This window comes from Alligator mississippiensis, chromosome 3, assembly GCF_030867095.1.
Source record: "Alligator mississippiensis isolate rAllMis1 chromosome 3, rAllMis1, whole genome shotgun sequence".
NCBI lineage: Eukaryota > Metazoa > Chordata > Crocodylia > Alligatoridae > Alligator > Alligator mississippiensis.
Genome location: NC_081826.1, coordinates 98574589 through 98597071, shown reverse-complemented (window position 1 = coordinate 98597071; position 22483 = coordinate 98574589). Strand labels below are relative to the sequence as shown.

At 44.9% G+C, this 22483-nt stretch overlaps 1 protein-coding gene across 8 annotated transcripts in view; it reads right to left on the bottom strand.

Annotated features, from left to right (window-relative positions):
- Positions 1–22483, bottom strand: part of LDLRAD4 (low density lipoprotein receptor class A domain containing 4) — a 479210-nt gene that overhangs the window by 18937 nt on the left and 437790 nt on the right. For all 8 annotated transcript variants that reach the window (XM_019490346.2, XM_019490348.2, XM_019490345.2 and 5 more), the window contains one exon: positions 18253–18407. In XM_019490346.2, coding sequence (XP_019345891.1) covers positions 18253–18407 — 155 coding nt within the window. The remainder of the gene's footprint in view (positions 1–18252; positions 18408–22483) is intronic.

Sequence of the window (22483 nt, the reverse complement as noted above, 5' to 3'; positions counted from 1 at the left end):
TGGCGGATCTCCTCCTAGGTTGGCAGATCTCCTTCAGCGGGCTTTAAGCTAGGCTCGTCAGGGGGAGGGGAAGATGAGGGCGGGGGAAGCTGTGGACCACCAAACCATGTGGCACCCACAAGGCCAGCACAGCCTGAAGAAGGAGAACATTGGGAACCTTCAAGCCATGGGGCAGCCAGCACTGCAGCACAGGTAAGCAACGAGAAGGTAAGAAATAAGGGGCCCCTTGGGACTCGGAGCAGGGGGGCAGCAAAGGCACCAGTCGCAGGGCTCAAGTGCCTATATACTAATGCAAGGAGCATGGGGAACAAGCAGGATGAACTAGCGCTCCTGCTTGCACAAAACACCTATGACTTAGTAGGGCTAACGGAAACCTGGTGGGATTCGTCCCACGACTGGGTGGTACATATTGAGGGTTACAGATTGTACAGAAAGGACAGGGTGGGGAAAAAAGGGGGAGGGGTTGCGCTCTATGTCAATGAGCAATACACATCAACCCTCATCAAGAAGCAATCAAAGGATGAGGAAGTAGAAGGATTGTGGGTTAGGCTACATGGGGGGCAAGGAGAAAGGGATTTGGTGGTAGAGGTCTGCTACAGACCCCCACACCAAGGGGAAGAAATAGATGCAGGGCTCCTGAGGCAACTCTCGGAGACCATAAAAGCTAAAGAGGCGGTAGTCATGGGGGACCTAAACTACCCGGACATCTGCTGGGAAACGCAGACAGCAAGGTCCCATCGCTCACGCAGGTTTCTAACCTGTGTACAGGACCTCCACCTGACACAGGAGGTGCATGGTCCCACTAGGGGGAATGCCATACTGGATCTGGTATTGGCAACAGGGGATGACATGATAGGGGACCTCCAGATCGGTAGCCATTTGGGAGACAGTGATCACCTAATAATAGAATTCAACATAAGACGTCGAGTGGGTAAGGTAACTAGTAGGGTGAAAGTGCTAGACTTTAGGAAAGCTGATCTCAATGCACTCAGGCAATTAGTCAAGGAAGCACTGCAGAGTAGGAGTTTTGATGGGATGGGAGCCCAAGAAGGGTGGCTGTGCATAAAGGAAACGATCCTTTGGGCACAAAGCAAGACGATCCCCGAGTGAGGCAAAAAAGGGAAAGGGGCCAGGAGGCTTCCATGGCTGACCAGAGAAATCCAGGGCAGCCTAAGGGCCAAAAGGGGAGCACATAAAAACTGGAAACAGGGTGAGATCACTAAAGATGAATATACCTCCTCTGCTCGTGCTTGTAGGGAGGCAGTTAGGCGGGCCAAAGCTACCATGGAGCTGAGGATGGCAACCCAAGTAAAAGATAACAAGAAATTGTTTTTTAGAGATATAGGGAGTAAAAGGAAGGCCCAGGGAGGAATAGGACCCCTACTAAATGGGCAGAAACAATTGGTGACAGACAGGGGGGACAAGGCTAAACTCCTCAACGAGTTCTTTGCCTCAGCGTTCCTAAGCAAGGGGCACGACAAATCTCACACTGGGGTTGTAGAGAGGCAGCAGCAAGGCGCCAGACTTCCATGCGTAGACCCTGAGATGGTGCAGAGTCATTTGGAAGAACTGGATGCCTTTAAGTCGGCAGGCCCGGATGAGCTCCATCCAAGGGTGCTGAAGGCACTGGCCAACATCATAGCAGAGCCACTGGTGGGAATATTTGAACGCTCGTGGCGCACGGGCCAAGTCCCAGAGGACTGGAAAAGGGCCAACGTGGTCCCCATTTTCAAGAAGGGGAGGAAGGAGGACCCGGGCAACTATAGGCCAGTCAGTCTCACCTCCATCCTCGGCAAAATATTTGAAAAAATTATCAAGGCTCACATTTGTGAGACCCCAGCAGGACAAATTATGCTGAGGGGAAACCAGCACGGGTTCGTAGCAGGCAAATCGTGCCTGACTAATCTGGTCTCTTTTTATGACCAGGTTACGAAATGCCTGGATACAGGAGGAGGGGTGGATGTCGTGTACTTAGACTTCAGGAAGGCCTTCGATACGGTATCCCACCCCATACTGGTGAACAAGTTAAGAGGCTGTGACTTGGATGACTACACAGTCTGGTGGGTGGCGAATTGGCTAGAGGGTCGCACCCAGAGAGTCGTGGTGGATGGGTCGGTTTCAACCTGGAAGGGTGTGGGCAGTGGGGTCCCGCAGGGCTCGGTCCTGGGACCGATACTCTTTAATGTCTTCATCAGTGACTTGGACGAGGGAGTGAAGTGTACTCTGTCCAAGTTTGCAGATGACACAAAGCTATGGGGAGAAGTGGACACGCTGGAGGGCAGGGAACAGCTGCAGGCAGACCTGGATAGGTTGCACAAGTGGGCAGAAAACAACAGGATGCAGTTCAACAAGGAGAAATGCAAAGTGCTGCACCGAGGGAGGAAAAATGTCCGGCACACCTACAGCCTAGGGAATGACCTGCTGGGTGGCACGGAAGTGGAAAGGGACCTTGGAGTCCTAGTGGACTCTAAGATGAACATGAGTCGGCAGTGTGACGAAGCCATCAGAAAAGCCAATGGCACTTTATCGTGCATCAGCAGATGCATGACGAACAGAACCAAGGAGGTGATACTTCCCCTCTATCGGGCGGTGGTCAGACCGCAGTTGGAATACTGCGTGCAATGCGCCGCACTTCAAGAGGGATGCGAATAACCTGGAGAGGGTCTAGAGAAGGGCTACTCATATGGTTAAGGGCTTGCAGACCAAGCCCTACGAGGAGAGACTAGAGAACCTGGACCTTTTCAGCCTCCGCAAGAGAAGGTTGAGAGGCGACCTTGTGGCTGCCTATAAGTTCATCACGGGGGCACAGAAGGGAATTGGTGAGGATTTATTCACCAAGGTGCCCCCAGGGGTTACAAGAAATAATGGCCACAAGCTAGCAGAGAGCAGATTTAGATTGGACATTAGGAAGAACTTCTTCACAGTTCGAGTGGCCAAGGTCTGGAACGGGCTCCCAAGGGAGGTGGTGCTCTCCCCTACCCTGGGGGTCTTCAAGAGGAGGTTAGATAGGCATCTAGCTGGGGTCATCTAGACCCAGCACTCTTTCCTGCCTATGCAGGGGGTCGGACTCGATGATCTATTGAGGTCCCTTCCGACCCTAACATCTATAAATCTATGAATCTAGGGTGCTGCACTTGGGCAGCAGTAACCAGCAGCACACTTATGGGAAACTCCCTTCTTGAGAGCACGGAGGCAGAAAGGGATCTTGGAGTCATTATTGACTCCAAGATGAACATGGGCTGACAAACCGAGGTCATAGTCAGCAGGGCTAACCGGACCCTATCGTGCATCCACAGATGCATCTCAAGTAGGGCCAAGGAGGTGATCCTCCCTCTCTACGCGACACTGGTCAGGCCGCAGCCGGAGTACTGTGTCCAGTTCTGGGCACCCCACTTCAAGAGGGATGTGGACAACGTTGAGAGAGTCCAGAGGAGGGCCACCCGCATGATCCAGGGACAGTAGGGCAGACCCTACAACAAGAGGCTACGGGACCTGAACCTGTTCAGCCTTCACAAGAGAAGGCTGAGGGGGGACCTTGTGACCATCTATAAACTCACTGGGGGGGACCAGAAGGGTTTCAGGGAGACCTTGTTTCCCCTAGCACCCTCCGGGATAACAAGGAATAACGGCCACAAGTTGTTGGAGAGTAGGTTCAGATTAGACATCCGTAGGAACTACTTCACAGTTAGGGCAGCTAGGATCTGGAACCAACTTCCAAGGGAAGTGGTGCTGGCTCCTACCCTGGGGGGTCTTTAAAAAGCGGCTCGATGCCTACCTGGCTGGGGTCATTTGAGCCCAGTTTCCCTCCTGCCCAGGCAGGGGGTCGGACTTGAAGATCTACAAGGTCCCTTCCGACCTTACTTCTATGATTCTATGCCTGTGGCAATTACCAGTTAGTCAAGCCTGCCTGCCTGATTTTGATTTTGCTTTTCTCCTTCACTGCCAATCACCAGCTGAACTCCTAAACCCTGAGAAGCTGCATGCACTCAGAGGAAATATTGTGTGTGCTGTGCAACACCCACCCAATTACTGCTCCCCACATTAACAAAATTCTGAGCCAGTCCCCCACCACCCGGCCTTGGCTTGGCTGCTATGTCCTTCTCTGGGTCACAATAATAAAATCCCAGAAACAGGTCAAGAATCCTTGAAAACCCTCTCTGCCAAACTCTCCCTCTTAGGTGGGGTGGCTGAGAAGCATGGAAAAGCTGCATGCGCTCAGAGGAAATATTATGGGTGCTGTGCAGCACCCCCCCCACCCCAAATTTCTGCCGTACTTCACAATACCCACATTCTGGGCAAACACCCTTCCCCCCTACCCCTCACCCTCAGTCCAGTGGGTGTGCCCTCTTTCATTAGTGCAAAGTGTCTGAAACAAGCCTGGTTTTCTTTGGTTTGGCTTACCTCCCTGCCCACAACCCACGCCTCTACAACCCTTCCCATTACAGCACACAGATGTGGACGAAAATTCAATTTTAAATTTCACCAAGGCATTTATTTTATTGTCAGTAATCAAAGCAGAACTGAAATAATGCAGGAACACAATGCCCACTCCCCGATTTCCTACAAAATGAAGGATTTCCTATTTGTGTTATAGAAGTAACAGCACTAACAACAAAAACCCCATCACCCGTCATAGGCTCTTCTTCCTCTTCAGTGCCCCCTCTGTCTTCCCCTCCCCCACACCCCAAGTGTAGTGGTGCTCTCCTTGGTCTGATGGAGTAGGGGTGCCCCTCACTCACAGGCACAGGGGATGTCACTGTGGGGGGGTTGATCACAAATAGGGGTCTCTATGAGGAGATAGGATGGGGGGCATGCACAGTTGATGTCGCATGGGTGGTCCTGGGTGGGGGCAACTCACAAATGGGGGCTGGAGCCATGTATTTAAGGAGCTCCTATCTAAACATGCCCTCCACCATTCTCCAGATCCAGCTGGAACCATCTAGCCAGGTCAAGGAATTCTCTTGCGCTAGCCATGATGTCCCAGTGAACTGTTGCCTCTCACTCTTCAGCTTTTCTATACACCTCCCGCTGTTGGTCCTGCCATTTATCCACAAGCCATACTCGCGATTCCATGGCCACCACCAAAGCCTCCCTCATGCTTTATCTTGACAGTCACAGCCTGCTGCACTGTTCACGTATTTGCTCACCTCCAATCCATGCTGGTGTCTGCACTTTGAGTGCACATGCCCGCCTTCCAGCGGATGCATTAACTGGTAACAGGAATGGGGGGAAAAAAAAAAGGTGTTCCTGGTCAAAGTTCTCATCCCAACTCCTTGTAGCAGATGGACTACTGGTGATCACCAAGCAGCATCCTTGCCACTTGGCAAATTAATGCAGCCACCCACAAAGGACGATTATGCAGAATCCCAGAGGTCTCCACAGTCCACTAAGGAATTCACTGTACATCTCTCAGCACCACAAATTCCTGCCGCTAAATGAATTAACACTCTCCCCTCCATCCCCTAAGTAACTTTAAGAAAGGGCACTACACATCCACCCCCATGTAAGCAAAACACTGCGTGATTGCAAGCAGCAGACATATTTGCCACTTACAGAATTAACGCTCTCTCTTCTGCATTTGGCCTTGGCGCAAAAGCGGGGCTAGATCCACATTAGCCCTAGTCGCCCAAACCTATCTAATGCCCCTTCTCCATAACTTACAAGTCCCTGGCGTGGATCCTTGGGCATCTCAGGCACCAATACCAATCTTTAGGTCTCTGGAATTTCTGGCATGTCCCACAATTTTGGAGACAGTACCATCATGGAATTCGATGTGTCCTCCTTCTCTGGCTTATGCAGACAAGACATCGGAGATGGTGGGGTCATGGTCAAGACAACTTCATTTTGGTAAACCTTTTAACTGTTTCAGGCCAATTTAAACCAGTTTAACATGTTTGTATGTCTGTCCACTTCAAGTTTAAACTTTATTTAAATCATTCCAAGTATTGTGTGTGTCCATGTCATAAGAGCGTGCCCATCAATCAAAGAAAGCGGCAGCAGAATGGATAGGGAGTGAGAGATTTAAAGTGGGAGTTTAAAGCAGGAGAAGGAACCCAAGCAAAGAGGTCTTAGGCTGGAAATCCCACATTACCACAAGATCTAGTTACCCAGGTAAGTGACAAGGGTCCTGCAGGTCCTAGGAATCAGAGGGGGGGAGGGGCAATAGGAGGCCTTAAATGCCTTTACATTAATGCTCAAAGTATGGTGAATAAGCAGGAGGAACTTGCCTTCTGGATAGCTAGTACAAACCCAGACATAGCAGGACTCAATGAAACCTGTTGGGATTCAACCCATGACTGGGCGGTAAACATTAGGGGCTACAGACTATACAGGCAGGACAGAACAGGGAGGAAAAGCAGGGATGTGGCACTCTACATCAAAGAGCAACACACATCCTCAACTAACAGGATGGAGTCAGAGGGGAAGACTGAAATGCTCTGGGTCAGAATACGAGGGGGTCACGGGGAAAGGGACTTAACTGTAGGGGTCTACTGCAGACCACCCAACCAGGGGGAAGAGCCGGACTGGGAATTCTTGGGACAGGTCGCGAAGGCAGTTAAGTCAAGGGATGTGGTCATCATGGGTGATCTAAACTACCCAGACGTTTGCTGGGAGGAGCAGTCAGCCAGGTCTGACTGCTCACCTATGTTCCTTGCAAGACCTCCACCTCACCCAAGAGGTGCACAGTCCTACCGGGGGAATGCCCTGTTGGACCTGGGTCCTGACCAGGTCATCGCCTGTGGCGATGGGACTCCAGGTCCTCGACCACCTGGGTGATAGCAATCATCGCCTACTGGAATTCACCATCCAACGCAGGGTGTCAAGAGCCTGCAGCAAGGCAGTAGCCCTTGACTTCAGGAGGGCTGACTTCAACGAGTTGAGGAGATTGGTAGGAGAGGCATTCATTGCGCTCCCAGAGAGTAGGGGAACTAGGTCTCCAAGATGAGTGATCGTTCCTTAAGGAGACTATCCTCCAAGCAGCCCAAGGGTTGACACTCGCAATGCAAGTCAAAGGGGACAAGAGTGCTCAAAAGCCCCCTTGGCTCGCCAAAGGCATTCAGGAATGCCTGAAAGCCAAAAAGGAGGCGTACATCCAGTGGAAGGGAGGGGCTATCACCAAAGAGGATAATACCTACATCGCTCGAGTCTGTAGGGAAGCTGTTAGGAAGGCTAAGGTGGAGACAGAACTGGGGCTAGCAACCAGGTTCAAGGACAACAAAAAGTTCTTTCTTAAATACATAGGGAGTAAAAAGAAGGCACCAGGCAACGTGGGGCCCCTGCAGGATACGCTTGGCAATCTGGTGGTTGCACCAGATGAAAATGCAGACCTTTTTAACAATTCTTTGCCTCCATTTTTCTCCAGGACATCTCCTCCACCGGGATTCACGAAGGACTCAGAAGAGACTCCACCAGGCCAAGGGTCAGGGAGGACCAAGCTAGGGAACTTCTGGAGGGGCTGGACCCATTCAAATCAGCAGGTCCAGATGCTCTCCACCCCAGGGTGATGAGGGAATTGGCAGGGGTCATTGCAGGGCCCCTGGCACAGCTTTACAAGCAGTCGTGGTGCTCTGGACAGGTGCCCGAAAACTGGAAGAAGGCCAATGTGGTCCCCATTTTCAAATGGGAGGAGGGAGGACCCAGGCAACTATAGGCCCGTTAGTCTTACTTCAGTCCCGGGGAAGCTCTTTGAGAAAATTATCCAGGAGCAGATCTGGCAGGGACCAGCAGGGGGTATGATGCTCAAGGGCAACCAGCATGGGTTCTTTAGGGGCAGGTCCTGTCAGACCAACCTGATAGCCTTCTACGATCAGGTCACAAAAATCACTGGATGCAGGTGTCATGGTGGATGTAGTCTTTTTGGACTTCAGGAAAGCCTTTGACACTGTCTCCCACCCCGTTCTCATTAAAAAGCTAGGCGACTGTGGCATTGATGCCTACACAGTCAGATGGGTCGCAAATTGGCTAGGGCAGCTAGGATCTGGAACCAACTTCCAAGGGAAGTGGTGCTGGCTCCTACCCTGGGGGGTCTTTAAGAAGCGGCTCGATGCCTACCTGGCTGGGGTCATTTGAGCCCAGTTTCCCTCCTGCCCAGGCAGGGGGTCGGACTTGAAGATCTACAAGGTCCCTTCCGACCCAGAGAGTGCTGGCGGATGAGTCATATTCGATCTGGAGGGATGTGGGCGGTGGAGTTCCCCAGGGCTCGGTCCTCGGGCCCATACTGTTCAATTTCTTTATTAGCGATTTGGACAAGGGGGTGAAAAGCACCCTGTTCAAATTCGCTGATGACACCAAGATTTGGGGCGAGGTGGGCATGCTAGAAGGGAGGGACAAGATACAACTGGCCCTGGACAGGTTACAGGGGTGGGTGACTGTGAATAAGATGGGATTCAATACTGACAAGTGCAGGGTACTGCACCTGGGCAGAAAGAACCACCAGCATACCTACAGGCTGGGGAACTCCCTTCTCGAAAGTACAGAGGCAGAAAGAAATCTTGGAGTCATTATCGATTCTAAAATGAATATGGGCCGACAACGTGGGGACATAGTCAGGAAGGCTAACTGCACCTTGTCATGTATTCACAGATGCATCATAAGCAGGTCCAAGGAGGTGACCCTCCCCCTCTATGTGACACTGGTCAGGCCACAGTTGGAGTACTGCATCCAGTTCTGGGCACCGCATTTCAGGAGGGATGTGGCCAGCATTGAGAGGGTCCAGAGGAGGGCCATTCACATGATCAGGGGGCAGCAGAGCAGGCCCTACAAGAAGAGGCTACAGGACCTGAACCTGTTCAGCCTCCACAAGAGAAGGCTTGAGGGGATCTAGTAGCCATCTATAAACTTACCAGGGAGTCCAGAGAGGAATAGGCGAGACCCTGTTCCCCCGAGCACCTCCCGGATTAACAAGGAATAACGGCCACAAGTTGATTGACAGTAGGTTCAGGAGGCACTACTTCACAGTCAGGGTGGCCAGGATCTGGAACCAGCTTCCAAGGGAAGTGGTGCTGGCTCCTACCTTAGCGGTCTTTAAAAGGAAGGTTGAAAATTACCAAGCTGGGGTCATTTGAGCTTAAACTTACCAGGGGTCATATAAGCCCAGTATTCTCTCCTGCCCAGGGTAGGGGGTTGGACTTGATGATCTGCTCAGGTCCCTTCCGACCCTACTAACTATGAATGTTACTAACAGGATACATTTAAAAAAAAACAAAACACAGAGACCCTGTTTACATTAGAGAGTCATGTTCTACATACAGACAAAAGGAAACACTGATAAATAATGTCTTTCTTACTGAAATCAAGACTACAATTTCACCCAGACTGACTTATTGCCAGTGAAATATTTGGCATGCAGTTTTTAATTGTAACATTAGGTGGCAGTGATTGGTCAGAATCAGAGCCGAGTCTTCTGACTTTTTATGACAAGCCAACACACACTGGATCTTGCCTCTCCAAAAACTAGTTCTTCTTTGGAATTACAGACCAGCATATTCCTTAATAAGCACCAACATCTTCCCTTCAGAACATAAGCAAAGCCAAACTTTGGGGAATGTACTGCAACATAAAAAACAAGCATTGCATGAAAGTTGTTCTTTCCCTTTTGTGAGGGCAGGGAGGCTGGCAGTGTTTTGTACAAGGATATGCAATGCTAAACAGAAGTGGAACTAGAGTTGCAAGTGGAAAATTAATTAGGGAAAGAACTACGTGTATAACTTGTCATTATTGCTGCCAGACAGAAGACTAGGACTTTAAGCCTTTACCTTTTCAACTCTGCTGTGCCTTCCTATATGAGTATTAACTAATCTTCTCTTTAACCCACAACGGAAGTGAACATCATTAGCCTCATTTTGCTTTTGGAGAATAAGTGACTTGCTCCAAGTCACACTGTGAGTGAGTGACTCCTGGCACCTAGTCCTATACTCGTATCTCCTGGACTATGCCACCATTATTGTAGCAGACTTCTAGCACTAACAGCCAGAGCACTCCACTAAGTGAACACATAACCTGACCTTTTCACACAAATACTACAGCTTTATATTTATTCATGTCAAAATACCACCAAGCAATTTAGCACAACTGACCATCTCTGGCAGCCTGTGCCCTCTTCTTGACAGAGGGACTGGAGGAGAAGGCACATGAAACCCAAATTCCTCTCCCCTCATGGATGACTAAGAAAGGCAATTCATGCAAGTTAAAAGGACTCAAGAGAGGCCGTGCTGGTCAGAACTCAGGTCCATCTAGCCCAACTTTCTGTCTCTCAGTGGCACGTGTCAGATGCTAAGGAGGAAAGTATTTCAGCAGGGCCAATCCAGAATTATCTCTCTCTTGCCTCTCCTCCTTTAAAGCTTCTACCATACATCTTGGGAGTTCTAAGTTGGAGTCTGCAGCCCTAGTCGTATTTAATTCCCACTGATGGACCTACTTAGTATACCTTTGTCTAATCTTCTGAGTTAAATTGTCAGCTTCTGCAACATCTTGTGGCAATGAGTTCCACAAGTTAATTACAACTCCAATTCAAGCTGCAGTCCTCTTCTGCTGTACATCTTCAGCAGAAGGCACACAACCCCCCTGAAATCCCACATTAGCCAGAGGGAGAAAGCAATGCGTATCCAATCCCTTCCTGACAGCCTGGGGTTCTGCAAACTAGAAGTGTGGCCCTATGCAGGAGGGTTAACAAGGATGGCAATAAGAAAGGAATACGTTGTTAGCCCATGGAAACAGTTAGTCTAACTTGTTTGTGCCTGGGTATTTATTCCCAGTAAGCGTCTTTTATTTCTTGCATTAAAATAATGGAAAGAGAGTTCAGTAATGCTGGGCTACCAGCGAGTAGAACTCATAATGTTAATGCGAGAAAAAGGCAATACAACTTAAAGATGATCAGCCAAAGCATGAAATCCTGGAGCTTTCACGTTCATTTTCTCTCCTTTGGGTTGTTCCCCCCACACTATGATTGCGGTTTGTCACTTTTATCCTGGAATGGCTGTTCCAGCTCTACTCAGGAAGACCACAGCACTTACAGTTCCAGTAAAGAGGTTGTGAATCTCAGTGTACCAGACAGACATTATCATTGTCTGTCCTAATGAAAGCTGACTGGCTCTAGCAGCTATGCCTCCCATGGCATTTGGAAGCAGGGAGATGCTGGGGCCAATTGGTTGCAAGCGTCTTGCAGGATGCATGCCTCCTATGGTGCTCAGCAAAGGATTATTGCTGCCAGGAGAATGCCTAGGGCAGTGAAACTGCTCAGTGCTCTTGCAATGCCCATTTTAGATCAGCGGTGCAGAGAGAGAGAGAGAGAGACAGACAGGGAAAGAAATCAATATAGGAATGTCAAAAATCTGTTAAAGGTCCCCCCCCTCAAACCCAGGTCTATTTTCTCACAGTGTTTTCATAAAGAACATCTTATTCCACTACAGGTCAACCATCAGGGGCAATGCTTATATTAAGTTATTGTCCCTTCAAACAGGAAAGTACGGTGACCACCCAGCTCCATTGTCTCGTTACATTCCCATGGAACCTTTCTGCTTTATTAAGAACTACTGCAGTGTCTGCCATGTCAATTAACACAAAACACAACACTAGGCTCCAAAAGCGTCTAAGAGAAAGAACACTCTTAACGTGCTGCCCTGTGTTCCTTTAAAGCCATCAGACAAGAGAATCATCAGGACTGCTGGTAGACCCTGTCCCTAGCACAGGAGAGATTACAGAGTGCCTTTCCCCTCCACTGCCCCGATCCACCTTGCTTGCCTCTGGTTGAAAAGTCAAACAATGCTTATCCCGCAGTGGACTGACTACCAGGAGGAAACATGAAATATGTTCTTAATCCCAGTGTCCATATAATTAAGGCTTGTAGTGGTCTGTTGTAGGTTCCCCTATAACAAGATCAGTCATGTCAAGGGACCTACTAACAACATGGTAGTTAGGTGGATCCTACAGCACAGGTGGGCCAAGATGGAAGTCCCTGTAAAGATTTAGATATTTTCACTACTGTTGAAGGGTTAAGTAACATCTATATTAAAAAAAAACAAAAAAAACAAACACAACAGTTCTTTTTGTCTATGCTGGTGAACAGCAGAATTTGCTACCTAGTGTAGGTGGAGCCTTAAGCATATCTATGCCTGAAACAAATTCCAATGTTTGCTGGTGCTCAGAAAGTGGCCCTTTCTTTCTGAGCTTGTGTGTGTGCTCTTAATGGATCTGAAGTCTTAAACACAGTAAATCAAGGTAATTCAAAATAAAGGAGAGTGAAGGAAAAGCTGTAAAAAGTTAAGGCTATAAGAGATGGGAGAAAGGGAAAAAAAGAAAGAAAGAAGGGAGCTCTGATGGTTGCACAAAAAACATTTACACAGAATCATGGGAGACATCATGAGTTCTCACAGCATGTTTGAGAGAGAGCAATTGCCATTTCCCAGGACTGCTCTCTTTTTTTGTCCACTAAAAAGTTGGCATGGCTCCATTGTGAAAGCACATGGTTTTACTGCAAGTTTTATGGAATTTGATCGCAATTTAATGTCCCGGCTGCTAGAATTAAAATAATATATTAAAAGTTCAACTTTCATGTCTTTAATTTTAAAATAAAACTTCTAGACCTCATGGTTGTGAAGGAAATCTTGACAATGTGAATAAAGTGTACCAAGCTGATGGCTCAGAAACTAGAAAACAAAGCAAAGAACCTGGACATATTTTTTATCTCATTATTTTTGCAGTCTGGCTCCTGATTTTTGAATGCCTGAGAGTGCCAATACCTTGGGAGGAATACCGTTCAACTACTCATTGCCATAATGTTTTCTGGAAAGGTCAGCATATAAAACATCAACTACTCGAGCATTTGGCCTTTGTGGTACCAGAAACCTGTGTGATCCAGCTATAGTTCAGTCATTAGGATGAATGATTAATCAGAAGAAGACTGGTTATGAAAAGAGAACAAAGCTGAGTATTACAGACATGAAAGAGACTACCCAGGTGCTCAACATACAAACTTCAAAGAAAAACACAGGGCTATATACTCCCAATCAGTGAAGTTGGAAGGATGCAACCAACTGCAGAAATTGGCCAATGTCAACTGAAACAGAAAAATGGACCAACAGTTGCATGCATATATTTCTAAAAAAACTGCTGAACTGTCATTCCTTTCAGCCACTTCAGCTTCAACCAGAGCAAAGGCTCAAGTCAGAATAATGGGCATTTTCTTTGGGCATTTATACACAGAACGCATTCAAAATCTGTTTTCAGAAGTTGCACACTTTAGCAGCTGTTCTCATGACAGAGAATGCAGTTATCAGTGCCAATTAAAAAAGAAAACAAAGCCAGCAAAACACAGAAAGATGCTGCCAGGTTAAAAATCTTAACAGATAATTTTTTTTTAATTCTAATTTTCATTTTACTACTTTTATTTTGTTTATACACTGGTGTAAGTTGCCCTGTAAAAACCTATAATAATTATATGCTATTTTAAGTTATACTGGTTTAGATATACCCGATGTGTGTCTGCATTTCTAGCCCATTTCACTGACTGTGACAGGGTAGCCATTTGCTCAAGCTGTTTCCTGTTCCCTGCCATCAAGCAACAAGGTGTTGCTTTTAGGCACTGTCCTGCTCCAGCTCCCAGGGTAATTAACATCAGTGTGTAAAAGTGGTGTAAATTACACTGGCATGAACATGCTGGTATCTGCACCATTGGACAATGAAACTATACTAGTCATTTTCAGTTTTGATTCACACATCAGTTTGTTTTACTTTCTGATTCTCAGGCACCAATGCAACACTTTCTTGTATGGATTGTTAACACTGCAAGGGAACATTTATTATTTTTAACATAATCTATTTCTACTGAAAATTATTTCTAGTTTCATAGACAAAGTAAAGCCAGACACATTGCTAGTATCTTACAGGACCAGGTTTGTGTCTGATCCAGAGTCTATTCAAGTCAGTGGGAGACATTTCACTAACCCAAAGGACTTAGACACCATTACAGTAGAACCAAATTCTGTACCCGGTTTCTTTTAACAACCACCAACTGTTGCTTTTCAAGATACGTACCCTGGACCTTCATTATCTTTATTTAAAAGCTGGGCTCTCCAACTTATAAGCTTCCAAGGGGTCACATGTGATGCAGGCCACATCAGGTACACCATGTGAACCTCCCCCTACCTACCCACTGCTGCACTGTGCTCCCACCCCCACATCTGCACTGCATGGGCATGCAACCAGATCTCTCCCTGCTGCAGTGTGCACCTGTAGTTGTGCCCCACCACTGCTGCACCACATGGGCATGATCTCCCAACCTTGCACAGCCCCAATTTCCCCCATGCCTCTCCAGGTGCAGCCCCAAACTCACCCTCAGCTCCTACACTGCCAGACCCCCTAGAGCAAAGGCATGAAGCAGCAGCTGGAGAAGAGAGAAGGGAGCCTGGAGACTACAGCTGTTATTGCAGCCCTGGTGATCAGTGGGAGCAGCTGCTGGGTGAGAGCCAGAGGGCCAAATGTTAACTCCTCATGGGCTGCATGGGACCACAGACCACCATTTAAAAGGATGCTAATCCATCTGAAATGTAGTCAGTATTTTCAAAATAAGTTGAAAGTAGTTTTGGATTCTAAACTGCTCCTGGGTCCACACTGCCAAGACATGTTTCCTTGTTTAGAAAAAGGTATTTTTCGCTCCATGGTTTCCATGAGAACAGCCCACTCAAACAACAGGAGATACCAACTACTCTATAAGGAAAACACTGAAATAGATTACTTCATGAATTTGACAGCACTTCTTATTTAAAAAGATGTTCTTTTTTCTTTTTCTCTTCTAGTTATCTAATGGGCTGGTTTTAGCAAAACAGTTTCAAATAGAATTGCAATCCTTAAATTTCCATGTCCATTTCAAAGAAATATTCAAATTAATCTAAACATTTTTCCTGGAAGCAAGAAGTATGTTAAGTTTTCAGAGCTCTAGTTTAATTTTAACCCAATTAGAACTCAATATTCCAGAGTTACTAGAATGACAAATAACAGTTTACAGCATAAACTCTCTTATTAAGAATATATCTCCTCTGACAGCTCTTCTTAGATGTTAGAGCAAAGCATGAATTTCCCCCAGATGGTACCCGTAGCATACCGTGGGTCTCCAGTGCCCGGGGGCCAATACTTGCATTTGCACTCCACCACCCCACAAACAATCGCCGAGCTCAGGGGTGATCCACTGGCAGCCGATCACTGAACCCAGAAATGCCGGTGGTGAAACCAGAAGTGCTGCTGGGGACCAAGCTCAGCCAGTGCCCCCCACCAGGCCAGCACCTGGGAGTATGGCCCGCTGCGCCCTGTCAGTACACCACTGACCAAAAAGCAGGTGTTTTGGAAAAGAGAGCTTTGGGAACACTAGGTCTGCCTCCTTTTACACTGTCTCTCCAGACGAACTTGCAATGTGATACTGCAATGTGACTAGCAGTGTGCTGGCAGGGAATATATCTTGAGATGCCTATAGCATTCTGCCGCTTAACATATATGGTACAAGAAAAATCGCATGAAAACCAGATGTCTTCTGCACAAAATGAAAAGGGGCTTTATACAAGCGTCTTTGCACATTTTTTGAATGACAACATGAGTGAAGCCAACTCATAAAGCATTGAGTTAATGATTTGTGTTGCTAGTCTGATAGGTTTAAATCTTAGTCCTTATTAATATACAAATGCAAAATTACTACACAACTTGGCATAGTGAGTCACTAGCACTGTAGGGACAGTTACAGATTGGGAGTGAGATGAGCACTGTATCAAATCCTAACTAGTATCCTTTTAGTTCTGTAAGTAGTCGAGTCACCTACAAATATGGCCTTTAGATCATAAAAGAAATACACCAGAAGCACACATTCTTGGGTGCTTCAGGGAAACAATGTGGAGATAACATAGGCTTCTGATGCTGCTCAGTCTAGCCCAGTGCAGTAGGCGTCACAAAGTCATATGCATCTGATGTGTGTTTAATGGCATGCAAAATAATGCAGTAGTTTCAGCCACTTCCTTTAAATTTAGATCTCTCTATCAAAAAAGCTATGGCTTCTGAAGACACATTTATTGTCCCTCCGAATCTGTACGTCTATGAGAACGCCATGGGGATTTCCCAGATTCACTCCTCCCCACTCCCTCTCTGTATCCTGGCTACCATTCTACTAGTCTGCTCAGCTAAAAGATCAGAGAACTGACAGGGCTCAGAGCACAAGCTCTATTCTCCTCAGCAGGGCTAATTAAAGAGAGTCAAAAGCTAGGGACAGAAGTTACACATAAACCGGCTTACCTGATCAGAAATTGGTTTAACCCTGTAACGGAACAGAAGCTCAGTGCACATAAACCAGTTTCCAAACAGCTTTAATTGGTTTAAGATAAACCTGGTTGAATGTAGTATCAGACTCACGGAGACTTGCTATGCCTGGCGAAGGGCAACTGAGCTTGCTAAGAATTTTTTTCCCCCCCAACTACTCAGTTGGTCTAATAAAAGTTATCACCTCTACCTGAAGAACCTTGCTGCCTGTATCAGACTTAACTGATTTGGGTCAAACCAGTTTATGAAACTTCTGTCCCAGACCCCTTCCTGGTTCAAGTTCAGAGTCCCCCAGAATCCCAACAGGCTTTCCAGCCCTGGGCTGGGGTGCTGTATTCTCCAGCAGAGAAGGGTGGGGGGGGGGGTAAGGGGAGGCAGGGACTGCCCCTCCCCACCCCCACTCCCAGCAAACCCTGGCTGGGGTCTGGGGCCAGGTTTAATCCCCTCCCTATTCCACCTCCACCTGCAAGTACGAAGCTGCCCTATTAAAAACTTACTAAAAATTACTGCTGGCTGAAACTGTGGACTACAATTCCCAGAGGCACCTGGAAGCAGGAAGAGGAAGTGATGAGCAACCCTGCAGAGTCTTGTTTCTGTGATGCTGGACTGAAAATCCGAGAGACTCTGGGGAAGAGGAAGTGCTAGAGAGCTGTGCTCTAGCACCCCCTGGCTTGTGGCCTGAGCTGCTACAGACATGTGGCTACATTTCCTGAATCAATGGTAAATGTCTGTCCAGTTGTTTCTCAATTTAATCTTTGCAGTTTAAACTAACCTGGAAAGACAATATCGATTCAGTCTCAGGCTTTTTAACTGTCTGTACTTAGCCAAAAAGCCCAAGGCTTAAATCAATTCAATCATCACAGGTTACTCTAAGCCACGTAAATTAAACTGGTAACACCAAGGGAATACACGCTCATTTTTTATTCTGAAAATGCAGCCACATGCCTGCAGTGGCCCAGGCCAGAAGCCAGGGGGCGCTAGAGCATGCATCCCTGCTCAGCTGGAGCAGACAGCCTGAATCTGGAGGGAAACTGGGACAAAAGTTCAATAAACCAATTTAACCTAAATCAATCAAGTCTGATATTACATCCATTCAGGTTTATATTAAACTGGTTTTGGCCATTTTAAAAGCTGTTTATGTACACTGAAGTTATGCTGTTACAGATTTGAACAAGTTTCCGATCACTTTTACCAGTTTGTGTGTAATTTCTGTCCCTAGCCCAGCAGTGCTTGCAAAGAAGGCACACACTATGGGCCTGGGGCTACACTATGGTCAAGTCTTGGCACAGAATTCTGTCCCCTTTGAAGTCAACAGGAGTTTTGGCCCAATGAAGGCAGTTGCCAGACTCCACTCTGTGGCAATACTGGGGACCAAACTGCAGTACCTCAGAACTCTCAGTGATGTTGTAGTCCTGATAGTTCTTCTGTTGTACCTGTTTTAGCTATAAAGAGAAAACATCAAATTTTCCATGTTGGAATGCCTTCTATAAGGCAATTTTTTAAACTAAAAATCTTAAAAGGAATCAAATCAAAACAAAACTCCATGGTGCTATTATAAACAATAGAGGAAGCTACAGCAGCATCTTCTTCCACTCCTCACATATTAAGTGGTCTGCATCTCCACTTCTTCATTTAAAACTGCAATAGCAGCATCAGGGTTTCACATCCTGACACCCCCAGACAGAAGGCAAAGTGTGAAAAAGCCGTTACATAAAACAGGGGAAGGACTAAAAATAACGGTGCGGTGAAATTTTAAAACTGCATTGGGGTTGGGGAGGGGGGTGTTCACCAATACAGAAAACAGCAAACGCAAATTGCCCTACAGAGAACATTAAAACTGATGCCAAAAGTTTTCTGCATGGCTGCTTATAATCAGAACGTCATGACACATTTTTAGGCCCTGAAATAGACCAGTGTGTATCAGGAGGAGGAAAATGGTATGAAGGGGCTTACACTCACCGGCTGCAAAGTTTCTTCCTGCCTCCTGCTTTGGCTCTGTCGATTGATGAAGGAGCGTGTCGAGAGTTTGTAATGGTTCAACAAGCAGATGATCACTACTACCATAACAGTTATCACCACAATTATAATGATTATCTGAACGAACTCCAGTTCAGCTGAAACAAGGAAAGGGAGAAAAGCTATCAGCCTCCACATAGGACATTCTTCTTCAGAAATAATACTCTGCAAACAGTCAGTGTCTCAAAGAAAACAAACAAACAAACAAACACAAAACTGATTCAAGACATTTATTGATGTCCATGTTAGTATGAATTAAAGCACCAAGAAATGCACATCCAAGTAACAATGAAGAAAGCACACTTGGCTATCAATCAATTCAAAGTCTGGGCTCCTGGGGAGTTGCAAATCAAGTGTCAACAGATTTTATGTTGGTCTCAGTGCTCACATGGGGAAGAAGCAGGAATGGTCCTTTGGACAGCACAACTCCACTGAAAAGAGAAATACCTCATATTGCAGTAGTCCCCAAAACAGGTTAAGGATCTATCTACTTGTGCCTCATACAGACTTATATCTTTAGTGAGCCAAGACACAAAGATTTTGCATCAGTTATAGCAAATAGATTTAAAAAAAAAACAACTGCCCAAATATATAAATATAGACAAAATGAGGTCCATAAGAAATAGGCAGTTGAGTGACAGAAAGCAGAGAGTATTAGATCTGATTTTTCATGCAGGAATGCCACCTGTTTTTATCACTGGATACTGAAAAAAAACTTTAGAATGAGTCCAGTGGCAGTTTTTACAAACTTTAAATGCTTTTGGACTAGGACCAATATTTTGAAACTGGATACCAGCTCTATACTCTAATCCTTGTGCAGCCATAAGAATAATGACACTTATAAGGAAAAAAAAATCCTTTTTAAAGAGGTACATCTTAAGGATGCCCATTATCACCCCTCCTTTTTGTAATGGAGCCATTTGCCCAGTCAGTCAGAAATAACCTGAATCTACAGGATTGTATGCTGATGATGTTATTATGATTTTCACTACAAAACTAATTAATGCAGTCTGAACTATAATAAAATATGGCAAAGTTTCAGGTTTTAAAATTAACTGTAAAACGTAAGATCTCCTAGACATTGATGTAGGACCACATACACGCAAAGAGATAAGCTACAACTATAAATACAAGTGGGTAACTATTTCATTAAAATACTGAGGACTGAATACTAAAAAACTACAGGAGTTGTACAGCTCCAATTACACTTCTTTGATTGAAAGCATCAAAATAGACAAATTTTGGTTTAAAAAAAAATTGAAATTTCATGGTTAGGAACTGCAACAGTCAAAAAATGGACTAGTCTAGCGCAAATTAATTTTCTAATTCAAAATCTACCTATTATAGTGCCAACACATTTTAGAGGAGTGGCAGACTATGATATATAATTTATTGGGGAAATAAGAAACCTTGATTTAAAAAAAAAAAAAAAGTCCTGCAAAGTCCTCAGAAAAAGCAGGGGATAGATGCTTCCAAACATTAAATATTAAGCCAGCCAACTTAGAAATTTAGTGTACTCAATAACACCAATTCACAAGAAGCTCCTGGTAAAGATGGGACAAACATTGTCCAGCTATCAAACTTAATATATTACCATGGCTAAAGAAATCTTCAAAGTCATATTTTACTTATACATCATCCCTTTTTTAGAACAACATTGAAAACCTAGGATAACACATACAAGAAATTAAGCTCATATCCATCACCTTTAGCACCTATACATAAATTATTAGGATTAAATTCAATATTATTATTATGCAGCTTTAATAACTGGGAACAAATTAGTATCATAAGTTTGGGAAAATTATTCAAAAAGTATATATTTAGATCATTTAAAGAAACACAACCTATGCCAGGTGATATTAAAATCCCATCTTTCCAATACCTACAGGTGAGCCACTTTATACCGCATTCCCCAAGAAAAGTAAACCTCAGTAGAAATTTGACAGAATTTGAGAAAATATTGCTCACACCTATGAAATACACAGGCCTATTGTCTGTGTTGTACAAAACAATTTTAAATAGCCATATAGACAAAGAAAGCATTGTTTATAATAAGGTGGACTAATGATACTGGAATCAGTAATTAGTATCAAAGAATATAGTACAATGGTCCTCACATATCCATCGGCATGACAATAAAATAAAATTACTTTAAAATCCTGTATTGATGGTAACTCATTCCACCTAAAATTAAGCATACTGTATCTATAGTATAGAAATGAGGAAATGTTGGAGGAAGTGCAGTCCATTGGAAGGATTCTACCACATGTGGTGGATGTGTCCTAGAAACAACCGGTTCTGCAAGAAGGCTGGCGATATGGTTAGGGAAATATCAGGATGCCAGCTATCATATAACCCCTTAGTGTTCTTGCTGAACCTTCCCAAAAACTCTGCAACATACAAAAGTCAGGAAGAATTGATCACCCATCTTCCAATGGCTGCAAGGATTATAACTACAAAGGCTGGAAGAGAACTGATGCCCCCAAAAATCACTGAATGGTTTCAAAAGTTTTGGGAACAGGAGAGGGAAAACAGATGCTTACTTAGAAATTTGGTGAAAAATCCTGGAACTTGCTAAAAACACTTTCTGGTTTGGAGGCAGGAGATTCTTAAGAAACTTTTTTGAATGCTGAAGGAAAGTGGAAGATCTGAGAGGTAATACTAAAGAACAAGTTGGGAATAAATTTCAAATTTAAAAGCAGAGATGAGAAGATAGTAAGATTTCTATTATGCAGACTACTGAGGAAAAAGAGGGAGTTTATTATATGGAAATGATAAAACACAAAAGTTTATCATCAACTAAAACAAACTGTCAAGGATTGAAGAGAAAAAGGACATTGCAGACACTGACTTGGGTTAAGGGAGCACTGCTGATGGAAGATAAATATCTGTATATATATTTTAGGGGACTGGATGTATCTTTACGTGTTATGTGCGTTTTTTGACAAGTTTAATTTATTAATAAGTTTTTTTTAAAAGGAATGTATTAACCCTCTGCAACCCTCAGGGCTCCAATAGTTTTAGAGCTGATGTCAAAGACAGAGGAGTCAGGACTTTTATTTCTTGCAGCTCAATCATGATAAAAACCTGCTGGTGAGAGGACATTCCTAGCAGAAAGACAGGGGGGCCTTGGGGAAATCTTGTCTTTAATTCACATTGTTAACCATGGCCTGATTTATCTTCACTAGGATTACATCCACCTGAATTTAAGTTTATTCAAATTAGGAACAAAGGAATTTTTATTCCCTAGCATAGACATGGCCTGGCAGGAAAATATGCAAATAACGAAAATAATGATATTGTTTATACCTCTATAATTAGAGTAAGACAGACCATTACCTGGTTTAAACCTTTTTTGTAGGATTCCCTTACATCTAAAAGGCTTATCCCAAATTAATGCATATTCCAAAGCTGCTAAAAATGAAACCAGGCACACACACGTATCAAGAAGGGTTCTTATGTACAAAGCAAACTTAAAAAGCCTGATGGTTTTGAACCAAATGTTAGCTCAGTCTCACCATGCAACTCCACTGGTTTTACTACAGCAGCATAATACCTGAGGGAAGAATTTCCCCTTAGGAATTATACACTTTGCTGACATTTCTATGGAAACTGCAGTTCACAAAGCACGCTCTAGTCTTGAGAGGTAATGTCTAGTCTAAGGAAGCACATCTTTGGCTGCTGTTCAAGTAAAATAGGAAAAAAAAGCAATGGGTACTTTTAAATATGGATACAACATATTTAAAACAGGTTCCCAGCTTCAAACATCTTAGCCAAAGGGATAAGAAAAGTCACCAAAGTTAAACACCACAAAGTAAAGACACTTCCAGAAAATAAGACTTTTTATCTTCTTTTTTTTTTTTTTTTGTTAGACATCTTCAATCACTGCAGGTTAAAAACAACCATACATCAAGGAGATTTTTAAGTTGAGCTAAAGAAGCTCTGGCCACTCATTCTTCCAAGCGTCCTGTACTAGAAGTGAAAACAAATCTTCTAGATTGCAAAAGTCTGAAGTCTCTCCTGAATAAAACTTTAGGAACCGTGATGTAATGCCAACAGACTGGGCCATAGTAATACCAGTCCTCTGCCAGTGCTACAAGATTACTTGTCAGAAGTTATCAGTGAACAAGGGCACAGAAACAAGTCAAATTATTTAATTCCTTTGCTAATC